We start from the raw sequence: 22,463 nt of genomic DNA on the forward strand, positions 1-22,463 counted from the left end.
TGGAGACTTAATACTGTCTAACCTCAAAAAATATATATATATTTCAAATTTACACTTTTATTCAACATTTTCTGAATCTACTCTTCAAGTGACAGGTCATTACATTCAGTCATTACTGAATAATGACTTCCTTTAAATATTCTAAGAAAGAATACTGCATACATCTGCATGAGCCTTGTTACATTATACTAACATCAAATGTGTTGCAGTGGTGATTAATACAACATTTAAACAAGGCATTTAAAACTGGTATAATTGATTTCTTCTACTTAAATACTAAACTTGATAATTCATAAGAATGAAAAGTCATGATAGAGCTTTTTTTTATTGAGCTACATTTGTTGCAACTGATTTTTTTTGCCAACATCCCTACCATCAAACATAATGTATAAGCTCATATAATTAAAGTTGATTCTTCAAAAAATAATTATGAAAATGTGCTAAGAAAATGTTGTTATTATTCAATCCTCATCTTGCATTCCGGTTTTCAGACCTTTAGAAAGTTGTGCCTCATTTCCATCTAGTTACCCAAGGAAGAAAATAGTAGATATTTTATAATGTGATCTGCCAGTTTCAAAGGTATCTTAGGTGCTATCACTGAGAAGCAAGATTTTCACTATGTTGGTCTGTTGAAAAGTACAAATCATTTGTTCCATTGCTATAAACTGTCATCGTACAGGACTTGAATATTGTCGTTTCCCCAAGATAGTCAAAGATCATTCATAGAAATTATCAACAAGTTTTATAGCAGTTACTCTCCAGAGGTTTTAGCTGCTAAGATTTATCTTAAATGTCATTGTGTTTAATTGGGTGATGTTTTTAAAGTTTTTCATTCGGAGGATTGTCCCAATAGATTTTTGTAATCTAAGCATGAGCCAACTGGAACTCAGAAGAAAAATAAATAAGACTTCTTTCCAAAGATTTTGAACGTTATCCTTCAAATTTTACCGTTAATGCCATATGTTTCCTGCATATGTCAATTGTCAGTGGTAAAGATGAAATGAATTATGATTATAAAGCTCTGTGTTGGCAAGAAGGAATAATATTTTTTCTGAAACTCATTGTTTCTTCTGTATAAGGTAGCATCAACATTTAATGTATATAGAAAACTTGGCAACACAAGTAGAGTACACCTTCAGTGTCTCTGCTCCTTAATAGCTACCTTCACTGAAATTTTAAAGTTGTTGGAGAAAAACAGCTCAAAAACCCCTTTCTATTCTATCAGTTTCTTGAAATCCCAAACTTCCTGGACCATGGTCGCAGTAGGACGCTGTGTTTTTATGGGTTTCACACTTTCCTTCTCTTCATCAGCATTTGTAAACTCAGGAAAAACAGGCATTCTTTGTGAAAGTTCCTCTACCTCATTTGACATTGCAAGTGGCAGCATCAAGCCTTTAAAATGAATCATGCTATGTAAAATATTGTTGTGTTTTTTTTTTTTAATATCTGAAAGCTTGAAGCACTGTATAGCCTATTTTCTCAGTGCATCCTGTTACACCGTCATCTGTCAAAGTCTTTTATATTATTACCCTTATGACTTTTTTATAACATTTCGCTTCACTTTATCTGTCTCCTTGTTGCTCCTCTGATCCTTAACACTTACCTTCAGAACCTGTGTGCAATTGTCTTTAAATCCTTTGTGAAATCTTAATCTATTTGTTACTTAGAAGTATTCTTCTCAGCAAGACCTACCGTTTTAGTTGCACAAATTTTGGCCAGACAAGTCTTACTTTGCTTAACTGTGATGCATCTCAGCTTCAAAGCAAATCTGTTCTACCAACCAATTCACTCAATGCCTTCTTGCTCTGTGGTCTGTGCTTATCCTCATTTGGTTGAAGTTAAGCCTTTTAAAAAGCTGTTACTAACATGACTAGCAGTTCTGGTAGTTCTGGCAAAGAGTTCCCTTCCTTTCCCTTGCTTGCTTAGAAAGTGTTCATAAGCTCATGCAGATAATAGGCTGCATTCTCAAATATGTATCCTTCAATTCACTGTATTAAGACCCAAGAGAAAATAAGTTGACAAGTATTTTGTCTTGTACTCAATCTCTGTAATGAGACAGTCTGTCTAGCTTCACACTTAGAAAAAAAAGGATCCTTAATTTTCTGAGACACTTGAAAATCTCCACTTAAAATTACCCTTTTGCTTCAGTTTTATATTTAGGAAAAACTTTCTGTTTCTGTTGCATCCCTTCATCTCCTTGAACACCTGACCAAGAAGAATGACGACTCCTTATTTTACTTTTTTTTTTTTTAATGGTTTTCAGAGCAGTTTCTAATATTGATCCCAAGCAAAGCTTTCATCTTACTGTTTTCGTTTTTACTTGCTACCTACTGCCTGAACTCTGTAGGATGTAAAAGATAATGTCTTAGATGGGTTCAGGTACAAAGAAAAAGAAAATTAAGTTGTTAAACACTGCAGTACCTAGAAAACAACTTCTTAAAATATATTGAAAACGTAAATATGAAATGAGATAAACAAAATCTATCTATGGAGACTGGTACTAGTGTAAACAGGCTTTTGACAAGGCTATTTAAAAAGCAAAATGTGAGTCTGGCTGCTGTAAATATTTAAATTATGAAAAATCAAGCCTTCAATATCTTGTAGATTATTGTTCTTTTGACAGGAATTATAGTTTCGTTTTTCTCTGGTACATGAAATACAATGTTTATGTGTAGGATTACTTTTAACGTTTAGACTGATAAACTTCAGTAGATGTGAATTTAAATAATTTCAGATGCAGTCGTGGCCAACAGAGGGACAGTGTTACCCAGCACTGAATGATTTGCTTTGGGATTTCAGAATCAGAGGCTTCACGTCAGGCTTCAGTGTAGCATTATTTCGTGGGTAATTCCTAGCCCTGCAGTCATTTCTCTGTTTTGTGATACGGATTTTACAGAGTTAACATACTAGACTTTAAATAATGTTCACTTAAGCTAATCCTATACCAGTGAGTCTCTTGAACATAGGGTTATCGATAACAGCGTACATGTCCAATATCATAGAATCATAGACTATCCCAAGTTGGAAGGGACCCATAAGGATCATCGAGTCCAGCTCCTGACACCACACAGGTCTACCTATAAATTCAGACCATATGACTAAGAGCTAAGTCCAAATGCTTCTTAAACTACGACAGGCTTGGTGCCCTGACTACGTCCCTGGGGAGCCTGTTCCAGTGCGCGACAACCCTCTCGGTGAAGAACCTTTTCCTGATATCCAGACTGAACCTCCCCTGTCGCAGCTTGACACCATTCCCTCGGGTCCTATCACTGGTCACTAAAGAGAACAGATCGGTGCCTGCCCCTCCACTGCCCCTCGCGAGGAAGCTGAAGACCCTCAGCCTCCTCTTTTCCAGGCTGAACAGGCCAAGTGACCTCAGCCGCTCCTCATATGTCTTCCCCTCTAGGTCCTTCACCATCTTCGTAGCCCTCCTCTGGACACTCTCCAACAGTTTCACGTCCTTTTTTCACTGTGGTCACTGTGGTGCCCAGAACTGCACACAGTACTCGAGGTGAGGCCGCACCAGCGCAGAGTAGAGCAGGACAATCACCTCCCTCGACCAACTAGCAATGCTGTGCTTGATGCACCCCAGGATACAGTTGGCCCTCCTGGCTGCCAGGGCACACTGCTGGCTCATGTTCAACTTGCTGTCAACCAAAACCCCCTGATCCCTCTCTGAGGGGGGGGCTGCTCTCTAGCGTCTCATCGCCCAGTCTGCACGTACAGCCAGGGTTGCTGCGTCCCAGGTGCAGGACCCGGCACTTGCTTTTGTTAAACTTCAGGTGGTTGGTGATCGCCCAGCTCTCCAATCTGTCCAGATCTCTCTGCAAGGCCTTTCCACCCTCATCAGAGTCAACAACTCCTCCTAGTTCAGTGTCATCAGCAAATTTGCTCAAAACACCTTCTAGTCCTACATCCAAAATACACCCTACATCCAAAAAACATTGAAGAGAACTGGCCCTAAAATGGAGTCTTGGGGGACCCACTGGTGACTGGCCGCCAGCCTGATGTGGTCCCATTTACCATAAATATATTTATGTTTACCATAAATATATATATATATACTTCCATAAATATATTTATGGCAATATATATTTATGTTATATATATAACACATACTATATATTGTAATATGTTATATAATATATATTTATGAATATATATATTCAATATATTCAATCCAATATAAAAAGTAATTATAAACAGTTTATATATATTTTTCACTAGCAGCATTTAATGAAGTTGTATGCAGACAAAATAAGCTAGCAGAAATGAACAACTGAATGGAAGTTGATGTGTGTTATTTGTACCATTAGGGGAAATGCAGTTTTCCTATTACTTAGTATTAGTTTATTCAGCATAACTTGTTGAGTTTGAATTTGGCCCTAGCATCGAGAAATAGAAAGTGTACTACATTTTGTCTGTTCTAAAAGGTATTGGAGTGTGATAACCAATAAGCGACTATATGGTTTTCCCACCGGCATTGCATTTGCAAATATTGTGAAGAAGAAGGAATTAATTCCTCTGCACATTCTATGTTGGTTTTTACTCCAGCCTTTTTATGCCCTTTCAGTTTCTAATATAATTATCTTTTCTAAAATATTTTTTAATCTACCCATAATTATTCATTCCTTTCCAGAACACATTCTGTTTACTTCCAGTATTTGTGATCTTAAAAATTAGCTTCACTGTTTCTCTGACCTCATTTATTCTTATTCACATCCCTAATTGCATGGTTCCTGTATCTTTTCTGTTACCAGGTGCTTTCCATGTTCTGCCATCTGATGTTTTGCTATTTCTAGTCTTTTCCCGTCTCTCTTAAATTCAGTTTCAAAATCATTCTCTTCTGTATTCATGGCTTTTAAACTCAGTTTTTAATTATTCATTCATGTTCATCCTAATTTTCCTGATTCTAACAACTCTTCTGTGTTTAGCCTTAACTTTGGCTTTGTTCATGTTCTGTGAACATATACAATAGCTACGGCAATGGATATGTGATTTTAAATGCCGACAGTTTAATAATACAGTTTTATACACTCATGAAATTTTATTAAATATCGGTACTTTTTGAGCAAACGTGAAGGAGAGTATGACTACAAAACAGCATATTTATAATATATTTTTAATCTGTGGATTTTAGTATTATTAGTCTCTATGAAAGAAGTTAACAGCTATAAAACCTACAATTCATGGTTGTACGGTGTCTCTACAAATAGAATTGGAACCCTGTAGCTCTCTCTTCTTGAAGTATGCTTGCATGCCCACCTCATTAGTAATTATATCTGAGGAGTAATTTTAATTAAGTGAATTCCCTCTTAACAGAACCTGAAGGTAAATTCGGGTCACATTACCAAGAATAACCACACTGGAGTAAAAGTTTGGCTTAATAAACACATCTAATTTTAGCCAGTCAACTGAAGTATAATCTAACATGAACTGCAAATATATGTTTATGAGAGAATAATGGCCTATTTTAAGATACCTCTGTTTCATCATCTCAAAATAACAATGGCATATAGTTTGTATCTACAAGAGAGTAAATAGGATTCTATAAATTCTTTATATATGCTACACATGTAACATCCATACTGAATTATTATTTAGTTTTAGTATTTATGTATGCTACATATACATGTATATATGTATTAGTATATATAAACCAGAGATATTGTATCCCTCATTGTATATGCTACTTCTATATGCATGTGAGTGTGCATATACACATTCACACACTGGAAATATTTTATCCCTTAAATAGCAAAGACAGGTATTTCTTATGTAGATCAGAAGCTATTCTGATTATTTTGGCATGAAAAATGCATGTGCAAATACATGTAGCTGCAAGAAAAAAAAAGGCATACAAAATAGGCATTATGCAAAGGCTAACTAAGGTACTTCTATTACCCTAAAATATTAATTTTCACATGTGAATTCACAGTGCAGCATTTTATTACAGTGATTAACTGAAGAGACTCTGACAAAATTGTTTCAATTACAAAAAGATGATTTCTTTTTTTGTTTAAAGAATTTTTTATTCATTTTCTTCATTTCCTACATTACATTTCTCTATTCTGAGAAGAAAACATAGGTGAAATAGTATAACTGGGAGATGTGGGTGGGTAAAAGCTGTTAATAAATAGCTTAAGCAAGAATAACTAATAGTAAACTAGACATCTTTAATTCCACTCTTTCCTACATCATGAATTTTTGCACGGTCTCAAAGTATCAAAGGTAATGTTAAGGTATAGAGCATGAAAGTACCCTATCTTTCTACTTTTGTACACCTCGTTAAATTTGAGAATGTCCATAATAGGTCTGTGTGACAACAAAATAGCTTTCATTCGTGAGAACAATGGGTTTTTCATCACTTATACGGTTTCCAGAAATGACCAATACTGGATACATAGGAATAAGAAAAGAGGTATGACTAATTATCTGTATTGAAGTATCAGCATATTCTCACTTAACCTTCACTGCTTTGTGGTTCAGAAATTTCTCGAGCCACAGATGGTATCTTAATATATAACAGTCCTCAATAGATTTTTATACCATTTTTCCATCCAGATGCTTGTCTTTGTAAACATTTAGCAGAGTTTTTATGTAGTTTTCAGTATGTCTAGAAATACTTGGATGTTCCTGTTTTTATTATATATTAAAATTATTTGTAATAAATTCTACATTGTTGTAGAATTTATAAACCTTCTTCTGCATTCAGAAGAGGAGAAAGCTCCTTTGTGAGGTGAATAGTTATCACTTTCTCTCATTTTCAGCTTTTGATTTATTATTCAGAACATGTTGAGACAAGCAAGGTAGTCATACAACAGAATTTGAAAGAAATATTAAATCACTTAAGCCTCTCCTCTAACAGCATTTTTGTTAGCTTTTAATTTTAAATTGAAAATATATTCTTTGGAGTGATTTCTCCTGAAGACAGACAGCCTCTTTAATTTTAATATAAGCTAAAAATACATTTAGGGACAGTAAAACACGTAAGAGCCATGAGCATAGTATTCAGCCTATTCAAGCAAATTTGACTATTTAAGATTTTAGATGACTTTGCAAAACCCACTTTTTAAATAAAGTCTCCCAACTATAATAACATAATATTAAATACTTTGAAATCTCCAAGCCTTCACCCTCAACTTCACAGAAACTAATTAGTATGTCTACTAATTGGCTCTTGTCCCAAACATTTCTCAAAAGAGTTATATTATAGATGTATCATTTTGTGGTTAATTGCTCTTGCTATTGATGCTTTTTGATACTGTACTGTGTGACTATATAAAAAGAGTTTTGGAGTTAAATAATCTTATTCTGAAGAGTAGATTTTCTTCAGTGAAGATACTAAAGAGAGCTATCATGGCTTAGAAGCTCAAAATAACAGCAGAATTGGTAGTTGGATGCAGTGAATAAAATAAGCTGAAAAGTGGTCTTTATTTCCATGTAGAAAACAGTATCAATTATAGCTTTGATATATCTGGGGTTATGTCTTAAGAAACATATTTGCAAAACTTAATTAGTTGCTTTTGCTGGTTAAAATTTATAGAAAATAAAGCTAAATGCAGCGCAGGTTACAGGCCAATTAAGATTCAAATGGTTTTGCAGGTTTGCAAAGAATGCATGGTAAAATTATGTAGTTGCAGATTATTTTATCTTCCAGCCTTTATACTTAGAAACTTCAAGTTCTCTATATTTCTCTGTGACGGTGTATTCAGTAATTTGGATTTTGAGCTCTGGGAGCAGATTGTTGTGGGCAGTAGTACACTGGCATGAAAATCAATGCATTTTCAAACATCTATATGTTCAATGTATATATATGTCTTAATATCATTTTTTTAATTAATGTAACTTCTGTGCTAAAATTCAGAAATAAGTTTAATTTCATTCATCTTCTGAAGATGGAAAAAAGTTGTCACCTTTTGGTAAAGTTAATGTATTTTAGTTTTGGATTTTGAGCTAATTAATTAGATTTGAATTCTAGCAACTTCGCTAGTCATTTGTTAGTGATATTTTCCTTTTCCACTAGCAGCTTTCTTACAGCACAAGTATTTTTTGTGAGATATACTGAGATGATCTATTTGTGAATAAATATATTTTATAACAACTTCAGCATTAGAAGTCTAGTTGATCAGATTTGATAATTAAAATTGCCCAAAGTTTCCTTATCTTTTTGAGGACTACTTGCATGATTTATACATCTGATTATTATTTACAAATTCCATGGAAGTTTATAGTATTTGCAAGATTTGAAAAATGAACTCTAAGGCACAGTAGACTTCATTTAAAGGTACCTTTGGTGGCCCATAATAAGCAATGCCTGGATCCATTGCATATGTGGCTCACAGTTTTGAAGATTACTTTTCTAAGTAAACACAGCTGGAAATATAGTACTGTGCTTGTAAAGGATTGAAATAGTATATGACCAGAAAAGTTTAGTACTATTTAAATGACCTTTGTGTATTTCATTTTTTCTTTAATGTTTAAATGCATGTAGTTGTGTACAATTTCCATTCTCAGTTATCAATATTTTCCATTCTGTAATTGTAAAATAAAGAAAATATATTAAAGCAATGACATGATATATAGTAAGGGAACATGTTTCCATAATTTGCATTATATTTCCCTGACAGATTTATTTAAAATCAGTGGAATATCCACTGGTAGAGTACCTAAAGACTCCAGAATGTTTGCCCCTTTCTTGTCTCTAAGTTCTTTTGAATAAGAAAATCCCTTACAGTATATAATACGAAGAAGTCAAATAAAAAGAAATTTTATGTATACCTTTTTACTTCCACCGTCCACTTCTTTAAATTGGTTGCTGTCTTGCATCTAGATTAACCTGGCATAAAGTGAATGCAAAATTTGTGTAGCAGCTATGAAATGTATATTTTCACTCATTTTTTACAGAGGATATTATATACCTTACTAATTCCTGATTCTCGTTTGTTCTGTCTCTGTAGCTTGTTTTTCTTTTACTTGTATCTTACATCTTTTATTTATTTCTCTTACATTACTTTAAGCAAAAAAGTACATAGCCGTATAATAAGACACTTCAAAAAAGCATGTCCTTTAGCTTTTTCCTGGGGAAAGCTTCCTGCTGCACGCAGCCTTGTAACACTGCCGGTTCATGAGACCATGTAACTCTTCAAGTTCGTATAGTGTTTATAATGATCTAACTTTTCACAACTTCACCAAAATTTAATGGTTTTGAGGAAACATTATAGATCAGATGTGCTTTTCTAATGCTGAATTAAAAACTTCAGACAAAGCAGTTCATCTGTTGCTGAAGAATGGACTAGGTAGCAGTGAATGGCTTTGTCCATTATAAAATAGCTGTCTGTTTCTTGAAAAGCTCCTGTGCCTCTGTGTTCTTCAAGCTATTTTAAATTAAGGCAAGATCTCAAATTTAACCAAGTTATAAATCTCTGCAAACCATAGATTTCCTCGTTTTCAGGGTATACTTAGATTTTAACAGCTAACACTCTAGACACAGAGACACGATACAAGAAGTTGAGACTTGAGCAGCAGAAACTAAGAACAGCTACCCAAAAAATATGGGCTTAAACTGTAAGGTCAGTGATAGTAAACAGCTGGACTAAGGATAGTTTGAAGTATGTGGCTTTAAAAGGCTTCATCAGAAGCAGTGACGGAGCTCAGAATTTGTGCATTTTGCTGGTTTGGTTTTTCAGTAAAAATCTCCCCAGCCAAATTGTGCATTTCATGTAGCACTGCTAAGGGCTGGAAATTTTATGGATGTTTATTTGTTTGTTGTTTTTTTGTTTGTTTGTTAGTTAAATCCCAAGAAATCACAAACATACATACACACCAGGTTTACTGTCTATGAAAGGAGTGTTAACTACCTTAAAGCAGAGAAATGGTAGAATTCTGGCTGTTATCTTTATATCCTTCAGTGAATTGGGTGAGCATGTTGTAAAAGGAAGTCTGAACTGTATGATAAAGGAGACTGTTGCCTTTGTGAACTGTGATTTGTTGCAGAAGTTAGAAGGTTAGAGAGAAAGCATCTCAAAGTCTACCTGAATTGCCCCCTACAGTATGGCCTTCATTTTCTGTAAAAGAATGAGATATGTGACTACTGCCTCTTTCCCTTTCTCCCTTCCCTGCCTTTAGCTGCATAGCATAAATACACTGATTGTATTTTCTATTCCATCTTGAAATCTTTGTCATGCAACTACAATGTACTATAATCACAGTTCAGATTTTCAGGTGGAATAATAAACACCAATGAATAAAATTACCTTAGTAATTAACATTACCTTAGTAATTAACATTATATTAAGAACTGATCTGGAAAATATATCTTAGTTTTATTGCCAGAAATGACTGAACTGTTCTAGCTGATATTATCTGTTAGGTAAACATAGTCTAGTTTCTTGTAAAGAACATTTTAACCTGAACAGTTATAATTTTAAATTTTTTACATAAAATATGATTTTGTAATAAGAAACCTGGAGGAACTGAATTGATAAGCAGTGATATCAGTCTCACCTGGTAGGCATCATAGTTACAGGGTGAATAATGTATGCTTCTTTCTGAGGTTGTAATTCTGCAAAGAGTTTTCAAAATTAGAAAACTACATTAAATAAAATAGAAATAAGAAATAGAAATAAAAAATAAATTTCTTTAACATTTGATGTCTCTGTATTTTAAAACTCTTAATGTCTAGAGCCAGATTCTACATCTCTTACGGTGAGACAGAGGCAGTTTTGGAAGGAAGAAATATATATATTATATTTTTCTATATTATATATAGAAAGTATATGTTATGTATAGAAATTATATACAGAGAGGATATAATTATAATAAAGACATAATATTTTATCATAATTTAAGGCATTATATAATAATTATATATATTCTCTCTATATAAGATTGCTATACATAGGGCCCATTGCAGCACTCTTATTTATACTAAGTGCTTAATGTAAAACTACTTTCTAAAACTGCCTAACTAATTTGTAAAACTCAGAAGCAGTCTTTTTGAACTAATGCAAACATTCTTCAAGAATCTGAAAGCACGTGTCTAACGTAATACAATGGTAGGTGAGGAATTCTCCCTCTCTTTGCTTTCTTACCCTGAAGCAGCTGCAAGCTCATCATTTAAACACTGAATTAATTTAGACAGCTGCCAAGCATGCCTCATTTTTCCAAGCTTTTGATGGTCAAAGGCTTTTTATTTTCTCTTCTTATACTTTAAAGCTTAAGAGTCCTTGAGGTCTTCCACTCTTGACAGGCCCCAACCCCCAGCAGAAAACGGTGATATATGTAAAAACTCACATGCCCATCTTTTCATCCAGATAAGATTCTTCTATGTGCAGCAGCAAAGAAAGAAGATATCCTAGAGGACAACCTTTGTGTCCAGAGTATTTTTTGCCTTCTGGGTCAACCCCTGTAACAACTAGCCATTTCCATGCAAAAATGGCTAGCCAATTTTCAAAATAATTTTTGAGCTAGTTGGCTTACTGATTCTTAGCTGGATGTGAGACAGCCTTCATCAAATATCTGAATTGTTTAGTTTTTCTTTCCCCATAACACTTGTGTCCTCATGCATGTGTTGTTACTTAAAAGATTACTCTGTGTAAATGAATGGGATGTTTTGATTTGACTGCACCCAATCAGCTTTCTTTTGTGTAATAATTAAAGTCTTTAATGGGAATACCTTTTGATTCAATGAGACTGCATGTATATTTGAGCAGCTTTTTTTCCAAAGTATAGACTTCCTAGTAATATATGGTAACAACAGTTTAATTTCAGCTTTAATTTCAGCAAACAGTTTAATTTCCAGATTGTTTTTTATTCTCTTAAAAATCATGGTTAGAAACAACCATCGCAATTTATAATAGCTATCTCTATCAATAAGTCTATGGTCTTGTTCTCAATGATTTGTCTACAATTATTTATAAAATTCAGGGATTTCATTGTTGTTAATGCTATATGGGTTATTTCAATATAGTGAAATATTCATTCTCGGTGCTGTAGAACATGCCATATTTAAATTTGGGTTGCAGTAATGGATGGAAATCTGTAACTGAATATTATATTGAAACACCTAACTTTTTTGTTTGCTTTTTATTACAAAGCACATGGCACAGGTATTAGGTCAGTAACTGTTCCTTTCCAAGTGTGAATATTTAACATTGTGTTTGATATTCCATTTACAGCTGAGCCAACAAGAATCTCAGTTTTTGATGAGAATCTTGCAGAAGGGATAGTAATTGGCTAGTACTTCTTTCAGTCTCATTTTGTGACGTATAAATTAGAGGGGTGGATTTGTGATCAATGAATTTTATCAGATCATATTGAAACAGAGTAGGTTTCTTTCACGTGTCCCAAAATAGTGGTCAGTGATCACATAGCAAAGTCTGAATTACCATTGCTTTGAGTAGTTATTTTGTGTTCCATGTGCAGGACAGTTCTTTCACTTAGCCAGCAGCACGGATGGAAGTTGTGCCGTCATGCTATAACAGCAGATTTTAAAAATGTTTTTTGTTAAGTCAAAACCAACCGTTGACTCTGAAGCATGTTTTTGATGCTTGTTGACTTTTTACAATGTGAATATTCTCTGCATATGTAGATGCAGATCAAGGTTGCCAGGCCATTACCTCCATCCTTCAGCTTGTTAACAGAGAATGTGCTTAAAGATGGTGACGGAAGTTTAACAGAGTTTTCGAAGTGTGAAAACATGGGTTGGTTTTATCATTGAAATAATAAGGATGATCTGCTTAAATTAATTTAACAGTCCCATGGGATCCTTGCCTATGTCACTGTCAAATTAGAACGGAAAAACTCTGCATGCTCAGTGCACTCTAGAGTAACAGTGCTACGAGCATTTCAGCTTCTGATGGCTATTCTCTGTCTGTTACTCTTTCTTATCCCCATAGAGGAAGAGAAGTTATAATGGTGCAGTGACCTTATTAGGTCTCAGCAGTTGAGAACTGTCTGTTATCCACAGATGAGTGTTTAAAAAATTTGTTTACATTTCAAGTGCAGCTGATGTCCATTCCTCTGCACTGTCACCTCATGACTGATCCCAGCTCTCTGCAGTCAGTGATGGTGTAAGATTTGAGGGAAGGTGGAAAAGCTGTTGTTCCCTCCCTGTGCCAAATAAAGGTGTTACTGATACCTTTCTGCAACATCCTTTGCTTATACTTCCTCTAGCTCTTTTCCAATTTCCTTCTGTCAAAAAACTGCCCTTCTTGGAATGAAAGCATGGTTTGGAATACCTGCCAAGAAGCTCTTTTGGTTTCCATTTATGTTAATGTTTGCTTTTCTTCTTTACATTTCTTAAAGTTTTATTAAAATGGTGCAGAAGTTAATCTGCACTATTTTGCCACTGAAGGTCATGAGTCCAGGATTTTTTGATGCAGTTCCATGCAGTATTTATAATAACATGAGAGAAAGCAGTGAAAAGTCTAGGCAAAATTACACTGAATATTTTTTTGCAGAGAAGGAATTGTTAGCAGGTGTTGGGTTAAACAGGTGCCATGCATGAGATGACATTCTATGTCGGATCTAATGGAAGAAGGATTTTCAGATGGAAAATTTTCAAACACTTGATGGAGATCACAATAGATCCGTGCCATAGTCACATAGTCTTGCTCAGCTATTATGACGTCTAATTTTAATTGTTTTTTCAGCATGTTACATATGCATATATTTCAAGCAGTAATGTTATAGAAAGAAGAGTAATTACCTATGCAAAACCTGTGTACCATTTCCATAGTAAACTGGGTACTTCAAAAAATCATCTTGCTGAATAAATGTAATGTGGTTAGGTAATTTCTTAACTAGATTGTATATTACTTAAAATCTAGACTTGCACACAGTACAAATGTTAATTTGTTCAGCAGGAATGTGTGTTGAAATTGTCTGTGCTTCATTATTTATATTCCCATAGGACGCTACTTTCTTTAAACCAAACAATGGAGTTCATCAAGTTCCCAAGCCTGCTTTCCTGATGTAGCTTTATTTACTGAGTATTGTTTTTCACACATAAATAGTGATGAAGTTATGATTGGTGTTTTAGCTACTCTAACACATATACAACAGTGGGATGAACATATATTGCATGTAATTATTAGATCTGTACAATTCAGAATGTATTTGTTATGAAGATCAAGACTGACAATTTCATTATAAGTTATCACATTGCATCTGTTACACTTCTTTCTTTTGGTTCTGGTATTAAACTTTGACTTTCTGACCTAAACTACAGTGAAAGGCTTTAAAAGCTCTATCTAGTGTTATATTTGCACAATAATATTGGTAGAGACAATTTTTGCTATTATATCATTAAAATGCCTCAGTATCATTTTTGATAAAGTCCTAAACATATTTTTATGTGAAGGGTTTAGGTTTTGTACTAACTAGCTAGCAAATTGATTAAACTTCTTCGGAACTTTTTGAGAAATATGAGATGACATTTTCTGTATCAAGTCCCTCTTTCTGGCTTCTGTTTTGTCCTAGTCTTTTAACATTAGAGTAATCAGTAAATCCTTGCTATTGATTTCTCTTGACTTTACCCAGTAGTATGTAAGCGTGATTTCTATACTTGTATGAGTCACTTGGCTTCTAAAGAATAAATGTGAGGGTGGCCTTTGAGGGAAAGAGAATTAACGGTAATGGATTTTTTGTTTGTTTTAAAAAAGTTGTTATTTGGCATGGGATTTTTGGGCTTTTTTCAATTTTCCAGAATGCTTCCAACAAAATGGGTGTCCATGGGTAGTTCAGGCCTAGCATTACTTGTACTGTAATGGGCTTTTTTTCTTCTTTTTCATATTGTGTTTTCCTTAGTTTCTTTGCAATGTCAGCATGTAATTTGCTGCTTTTTTGATGATATAATTTTACTAGCTGCTCTGGAAAATAAATTTCTCATAGTTCCAAGTGAAAATACTTCAATGAGAAACAGTAAACTAGAAATGAAAAATCAGAGTATTTATTGAAAAACAAGTATAACACCACTCTACAGTTACAATTTAAATATTGCAGCTATTCAGAATAGTTGCTACAAGTGTTAAATTCCAAGGCAAAATATCTAATTTAATCTGAATTTAGTTATTTCCCTCAATTTTAACCCATCTTGGTCAATTAGCAGAAATTCTAATATATAATCCCACTCATTCGCCATCTGAATTTTTTGTTTGTTTGTTTTATAAAAAACTGTTTTATTGTACAAGACAATTGGATTCTCTTTATTCCTTTGCAGAACTTTCTGAGTAGGTGCTATATGCATTTCTCTTTTTGGTTTTGATCAGTTTTTAGAAACTGTTGAAGAAAGAACATTTACCACCACAGTGATGGGGTCCAAAATGGATCTTGACAACTACCAAACTGCTTTAGAAGAAGTACTCACATGGCTTCTCTCTGCTGAAGATGCACTACAAGCACAAGGAGATATATCCAGTGATGTAGAAGTTGTTAAAGAACAGTTTCACACCCATGAGGTACATGTTTATAATCTTGTGTTAGTCATTTTCCTGCTTGGATCCCATAATAAATTAAAGAATATTATATATATATATATATATATATAATTTTAATTTTTTTTTGGAGAATTTAAAAGTAATACTGGAAACTGCACCATATGCAAAATGTGAAAGTGTTTATTTCTGTTTTGTGTTACAAGGTTTGTACAAGGTTTGTGGAGGGTTTGGAAAAATAAAAAAAGCAAATTTGAAAATCAGGTTTGGAACGTGGTGAAATCAAAGATATTTCTCCAAAGCCTGTTCTTTCCTTCCAAAGAATCAAACCTAAAACAAGATTTTGTTTTTATTGTCAGGGTTTTATGATGGAATTAACAGCTCACCAAGGACGTGTTGGCAATGTTTTGCAAGTTGGAAGTCAACTACTAACAATTGGGAAGCTTTCAGATGAGGAAGAAAATGAAATCCAAGAACAAATGAATCTACTTAATTCTCGATGGGAAAGTCTCAGGGTAGCAAGTATGGAAAAACAAAGCAAGTAAGTAATATGCTAGGTAAAATAATATATATTGAGCTTGACTGGAACAATTCTGAACTTCAGTAACAGCTGTAGCTTTCTTCCACTTCAGTGTGAACAAGACTCAGTCTAAGCTCTTTTTCTAACCAGAAATTTAATGGGTAGTGATCTTGAAGCTTACATGTTGCTTTGAGACCAGAAGCTGCACAGATCAGCAGCTATCAACAGCTTGGACACTAATAGCATTTAAATGAAAATTTGTATAACCTGTCCCACTTTTTTTTCTGGTTGTTTCAACAAGTATCACACAATATTTAGCTACAAGGGAGAGAATCTTTACAGAGATGCAAAAAGAAAATGAAAACAAATCTTTAAAACCTATAAAAGTTGATGCAATAAAAGCAGTAAATGGAAGGTTAGCTTTCCAGACAGTATTGTCATATGGGTTTATCTGAGGAAAAATTACAGTATCCAAGAAAAGTGCAAGATCTGTAGCTTAAAGTAGAAAGACAATTAAAAGTAGAAAAAATAAACTATTAATTAACTAGTCTTTGAATTATTTTTAACATTTTTAAGTCTTATTTTGAAATTTTGATTTTTGTATTAATATCTAGTACGAGGAAGTCCATAAAGGTAAGACCTTGTGATTGTGCTACAGTGGAGTAATTTATTTTGCAAGATACAGAGTAGTTAACACAGGAAATTAATTGAAAGTGGCTTTTTGTGTGTGTGAGTTGCATTCCTCCTGTCTTAAGAAACAGTCTGTTAGGTACCTCTGTTTCACATTCCTTTTCCTCAAACTTCTTTTTTTCATGTGGAGTCTTTTAATTTCTTTCTGATATAATAACTAAGTTTCAAATTCATAGTATTTTGTTACACCTACTGATCTTTCTGTATAAGGGAAGCAATGGCAAAGTTTACCACTATTATACTAAGCCAAATCCAGTGGAAATTTTAAAATTAATGGAACGTCACTATTAGCTTCTTTATAGTCAAGAAGTGTTAATTACTGAAGAATATAGCTATTCGATACAGCAAAGACAAATAAATGCAGTGGCAAACAACCTGAGTCTGAGATCCATGTTGGCTTCCTCTGGACTTTTATCCAGACAGACTTCATTAAAATCTTTCTGCCAAGACCTTAATTTTTCTCTCAGAAAAACCCAATGCACGTATACTAAGCAAGAAACTCTTCTGTTTCTTCAGTGCATCTGGAGAGCAAGTCCTTTTGCCACTGTAATCTTTATAAAAAGGTGAATATCTTTTTTAGTCAGGCCACTAGTCTGACATCCTGACTATAACAAAAATAAGAAGCTTTAGGGGAGATACGTGATTTCCTGAACCAGCATCTTCTCATCTGCTTTTGTAACTGTTAGAGATCAAATATTGGGCTGTATAAACTCATTGCTCTGGACACCACATATTGGGCTCTTGTAGTGAGTTTATGTGGCAAGGTTTTGGTAGCGGCGGGCTGCAGGGGTGGCTTCTGTGAGAAGAAGCCAGCAGCTGCTCCATGTTAGGTAAGAGGATTCTTGTGGATTCTTCTGGATTATTCTCACTGATGGGTTTTATCCATTGATGACCTTGCATATCTTTGAGAGTCTATAAAATTGTTGATGGACTTCAGCTATTTCAGCCTAACTTCCTCCAACTGAATTGTTTTCCAGGATAGTAGAATCTATGTACTTTGGTGTAGGCAGTTTTTATTTGCCATATTTTCATTTAAAACAACACTCATGGAGCAATCTCAACTCTATGTGTATATAGTATTTTGTCTACTAAAATATACCCTTTGATACCAACTATTCAATTTACTTCTAGATGCAGCTATAGCTCAGGGAATCAAACAGTCTACGATGTTCTTAAACACGTTATATTTGGGTAATACAAAATCAGAAGACGACATAATAAGATAAGAGCTTCACAGAGAATGTTGTGTTACTATTTAATTTCTTATACAAAAAATAAACAAAACAAACAAAAAAACTGTGATATATTTAATAAAATTTTGGTTAGAGCAAGAGAAAATTTCTCAGGACTGGTGTATTTAGAGATGACTAATTTTTACCTATTGGGTCAAAACTCCATTTCAAGCACCAGATGGAGGATTATGAACTTAAACAGCTTTCATATCACAATGTAATATATTTCTGGGTTATTATACGCAATTTAAACTTACAGAATCTATCTTGTACTTTGGTGTAGAGAATAATCTTCTGAGCACATTGTTGTAATCTTGTCTTTAAGGCAACAGTGATATGTTTATCCAAACAGAGATTTTTTTTGTGGCGATAAGAGCAGCAAGGCTGTCTGTCCTCTGTGGTAATGGCAATAGGAAGTGTAGTGAAAAGTAGCCTGCACTACAGCACAGGGGAAACAAAAGCAAGTAATCAGCAAAGAGTTAAAAAACAAAAACAAAAAAAAACCTGATAACTAATACTATAAAAGTGAAAGGGACTTAATATTTGAAAAATGATTAGGAGGTCAGAATATCAGAGTAATTTTAGAACACATCAGTGCAATTGATTAAAAGTGGTACAAATTGGATTTGCCATGTATTCACTCTGTATTGGAGCGTGTCCAGAGAAGGGCTACGAAACTGGTGCAGGGCCTGGAACACAAGTCCTGTGAGGAGCAGCTGAGGGAACTGGGGTTGTTTGGTCTGGAGAAGAGGAGGCTCAGGAGAGACCTTATTGCTCTCTACAGGTACCTGAAAGGAAGGTGTGGGGGGCCAGAGGTCAGCCTCTTCTCGCAGATAACTAGTGACAGGGCTAGAGGGAATGGCCTCAAGTTGCGCCAGGGCAGGTTCAGGTTGGAAATGAGGAGACATTTCTTCTCAGGAAGAGCGGTCAGGCATTGGAATGGGTTGCCCTGGGAGGTAGTGGCCTCACCGTCCCTGGGGGTGTTCAAGGAAAGGTTGGATGTGCTGCTTAGTGGTTTAGTGGGTGACATTGGTGGTAGGGGGATGGTTGGACCAGATGTTCTTGGAGGTCTTTTCCAGCCTTAATGATTCTATGGTTCTATATTTGACTCTTGCAGCAAGCACCACATTAACATTCTGAACGAAAACAGCCTGCTTTTTCATTTCTTCCTCCCACCCAAATAGGATTCTTTATAATAAAGCATCTCAGAGTGATAAATGAACCACTGGAGAGGAAAACTTAATGCAATTTACCACTTTATGGGGAATTCCACAACTATTAAAGCACATTCAGTTCAATGGAAAAGTGTTTTGTGCTTGAAAATAATGAGATCCATACTGTAAACAAAGATTACAATAAACTCTTGAGGTATATAAGTATTAAAATATCTATCAGATGTTTATAGAAGTAATTTGAAAAACAGAAAGAACCTGGAGAAATTGGAAAAAGAAAGCAACATTCTTCTGCTTAAGAATCAGACATGATTATTTTATGTATTTTATTTTCACATTTATGCTCCTTACTTCAGAATAGTAAGTTTTCTTTACAATAAGTATTTACTTGATCCTATCTTCTTTTTGTTACTTTTAAAACAAATTTACCAGATTTTCTATACCGTTTATTATTTCATTTATTGCTAAAACTTCGCTAAGATGAAGCATTGTATTTAATATCTGTAATGCTTTGGTTTATAGAACATTGAGTAAGAGAATAAAATACACGTTTGAAAATGAGGGAGGGATGGAGGTAGCTAATCCTTGTGAACCATGGGATATAATGCAGGGTGTCAGCGTCCTGTACTGTACCCCTTAAAGAAATAAAGTGATTAGAGAGGAAAAGGGACTATGTGTATCTTCTGGTCATTCTGATTGATAATTAACACAGTATTGAGAGAGAGACAGAGAATCATGAATATCCATTACACTCTGTTCTTAGAAAAAAATAATGAGAAATCTAATGCAAAAAAAAAAAAAGCTCACAAGTGTTTCTGTTTGATATTTACTATTTAGTCATCTGGATTAATGGAACACTTCCCATTTCTTGGAATCATTTTTTTTTTCTGTGTCTCAGGTTCCATCAAGATTTCTGTTACTAGTTCTAGTTGTTCCTGTGATTTCTTTTCTTTTGTCCTTACCTTCCAACAACTACCAACTGGAATCTTTAAAAATTAGTAACATTTCTAGAAAATAGCATAGCTTTGTAAAGTGCCAGGTATAACAACTGATTCTATTTCAGTACTATCCAGGACCAGTAAAGTACCTTTCAAGATATGACCATAACTATAATACTATTATAAAACAAGTTGTTACAGTGGTTTTTTTTTGTTTTGTTTTGTTTTTCCCAAATCATTATTTCCTGAGGTGGCTCACTTTGATGTTTGCCTGCAGTTTCTCCATTTTTCTGTATCCATGGCTCTGCAGTAGAAGATATATTACACGTCCTCAGGACTCCCTTGTACACTGTTCCTACTCTTTCTTTGTTTCCCAGATGTTTTTCACATTTCCTCTCTGTTACTGTTCCAAGACATTCTGGCTTGACTCATCTTTCTATGGCTACTACTAATACTCAATTATTTCTGTTTCAGAAATTCTCAGAAATTTGGGTTTTCTCTTTTGTCCGGATGCAAAGAATAAACCAGAGATAAATTGCTAGTGTTGTTGTCTGTCCCAAGAGAGCTTTTTTCCACAGAGCTTTTCCCCATCCAGTCAGTCGCCATCCTATATCATTCCAAACATTCTTCCTTTCCAGGTGCAGGACTTTGCATTTGTCCTGGTTGAATGTCATAAACTTTCTTGTTCCTCCAGCCCTTCTAGGTCTTTCTAAACAGCAGCTCTGCCCATGAGTGTAAAATGTGAAAGTGAATTTATAACTTAATGTATAGAACAGAATTTGCAGTATTTTGTATTCATAAATCAACAGGTGCTCCCAGGGATTGCTTATAAATATGCTTATAATAAGCAATCATATCTAACAAATTGAATATGAGTTATATGAGAGAAAAACAAATAGAGAATAGTACTGGAAATTTATCTATTTATCAATTTCTTTTTACAATATGAGTTAAAACTGTGTATACAGTATTTAACTTAGCTGCATAAATAGCAAGTAGTAATTGTATAAAAAGCTTGTTGGAGACTAAATGTTTGGCTCCTTCTGAGAAGATTCAAAATTGAAATGGAGGAAATAACATAACATTCAAGAATAGAAATGCTGTAGTATCAGACGTACCTTAAAATATAAATGGGCTACAAATGGGATATGGGATCAGACACAGTATGTCTGATGTTGACAGATATTAAATCCTGGTTCAGGAGAATGTAAGTGTCCCAAAAAGTAGCTATCTACATGTTCAATGCAATCTTCTGTTGTGATTATTTTGAAAACTATTAGGTATGCCTGGGAAAATACAGAATGATACTTAATTTGGACATATTTTGATTTGTTATTTTCAAAATAATACACTTCTGGATTTTTTCAAACTATCTTGGGAAAATCTGAAATAGTTTGGACAAACCCAGAAGTAATTGCATTATTTGAGTATACCTTGAAATTGTGACAAAAAGCTATATGTTTGGATTTGTGTAAGCACCTGTTAGTTGACTAACTGGTGTCGGACAAGGCCTCTTACACTTCTTTGGAGCAGTATGTTCACACTGCACTTCTGCCAGTCTGCATTTGTGCAGGTGTTGAGGGAGAAAAATATTCTTATGTTTTGTTCATCTAAAATATGAACAAATGGGAAGAAAGTCAATGTGAATCTGGGCACTTTTTGGTGCCACTGGTTGCACAATGACAAACTTTACAATAGCTTTCTCATTTTGGCTACATTTTTTTCACAAAGCCAAAAAGGAGCCAACTGAGAAATAAGAGGAATTAAAATAGAACTGTGAGCTAGAGTCTTTCTTCCATGACAGTTTCCTCTGGTGTGAAAGTTCAGCTCACATTTTCAAATCTTCAGACTAGGTTTTGAGAATAGCAAACTCTAATGGTGTGGTCCAAGCGTTGTGCTTCAGGTATAAGCAGCATAGTATAACTTATAATGGTATCACCAGATTTGCCATCATGGACAGCAACTTTGGCTTGATAAGTTAAAAATCCAATGTTATAGGAAATATGAGTAATAAAAATAACTACTTTTAGTTCCATTTTTCAGCACTAGTTTACATATTATTTCAAAGGTTCTTTTGATGAGATGAACATTTTGTTTAGGCAAGATTGGAGGATTTCTGAGGATGGTAAGTATGAAATGTGAAGGATTTGTAATGGATTTCTGGATACGTTGATTTGGAGTTATCAAAATACTTTGTTTAGGCAAAACTGAAGTATTTCCTTTTTTAATTTTTGAGAGTATTCTGTGCTGAATAACTGAATAGTTTAATAATCTGTTCTGTATAATAGCCTTAACTTCAAGGAACTTTTTAAGTACATATGTCTGAGGGCTTTTAAATGCTTGTAATAGTCAATACAAGAAACCAGATAGCAGGAATCTTGAATTTTCAAACAGCTTTAATAGAAATGCAACTGGAGAACAAAAATTTAACAAACTATAAATTCCATCCAGTACTCAGGTTCTAATAAATAATA

At 34.3% G+C, this 22,463-nt stretch overlaps 1 protein-coding gene and 1 long non-coding RNA gene across 2 annotated transcripts in view; one reads left to right on the forward strand and one right to left on the reverse strand.

The window, feature by feature from the left end:
• Nucleotides 1-10,312, reverse strand: part of LOC136787908 (uncharacterized) — a 34,474-nt gene extending 24,162 nt beyond the window's left edge. The window contains exon 1 of the long non-coding RNA XR_010826971.1: nucleotides 8,782-10,312. This is a non-coding gene — a long non-coding RNA (uncharacterized lncRNA). The remainder of the gene's footprint in view (nucleotides 1-8,781) is intronic.
• LOC136787897 (dystrophin-like) overlaps nucleotides 1-22,463 on the forward strand; it is a 100,084-nt gene that overhangs the window by 64,583 nt on the left and 13,038 nt on the right. Inside the window, exons 5-6 of the mRNA XM_066985305.1 lie at nucleotides 15,273-15,461; nucleotides 15,797-15,978. Of these exons, the coding sequence (XP_066841406.1) occupies nucleotides 15,273-15,461; nucleotides 15,797-15,978 (371 nt within the window). The remainder of the gene's footprint in view (nucleotides 1-15,272; nucleotides 15,462-15,796; nucleotides 15,979-22,463) is intronic.

The sequence above is a fragment of the Anser cygnoides genome, chromosome 31 (genome assembly GCF_040182565.1).
Source record: "Anser cygnoides isolate HZ-2024a breed goose chromosome 31, Taihu_goose_T2T_genome, whole genome shotgun sequence".
NCBI lineage: Eukaryota > Metazoa > Chordata > Aves > Anseriformes > Anatidae > Anser > Anser cygnoides.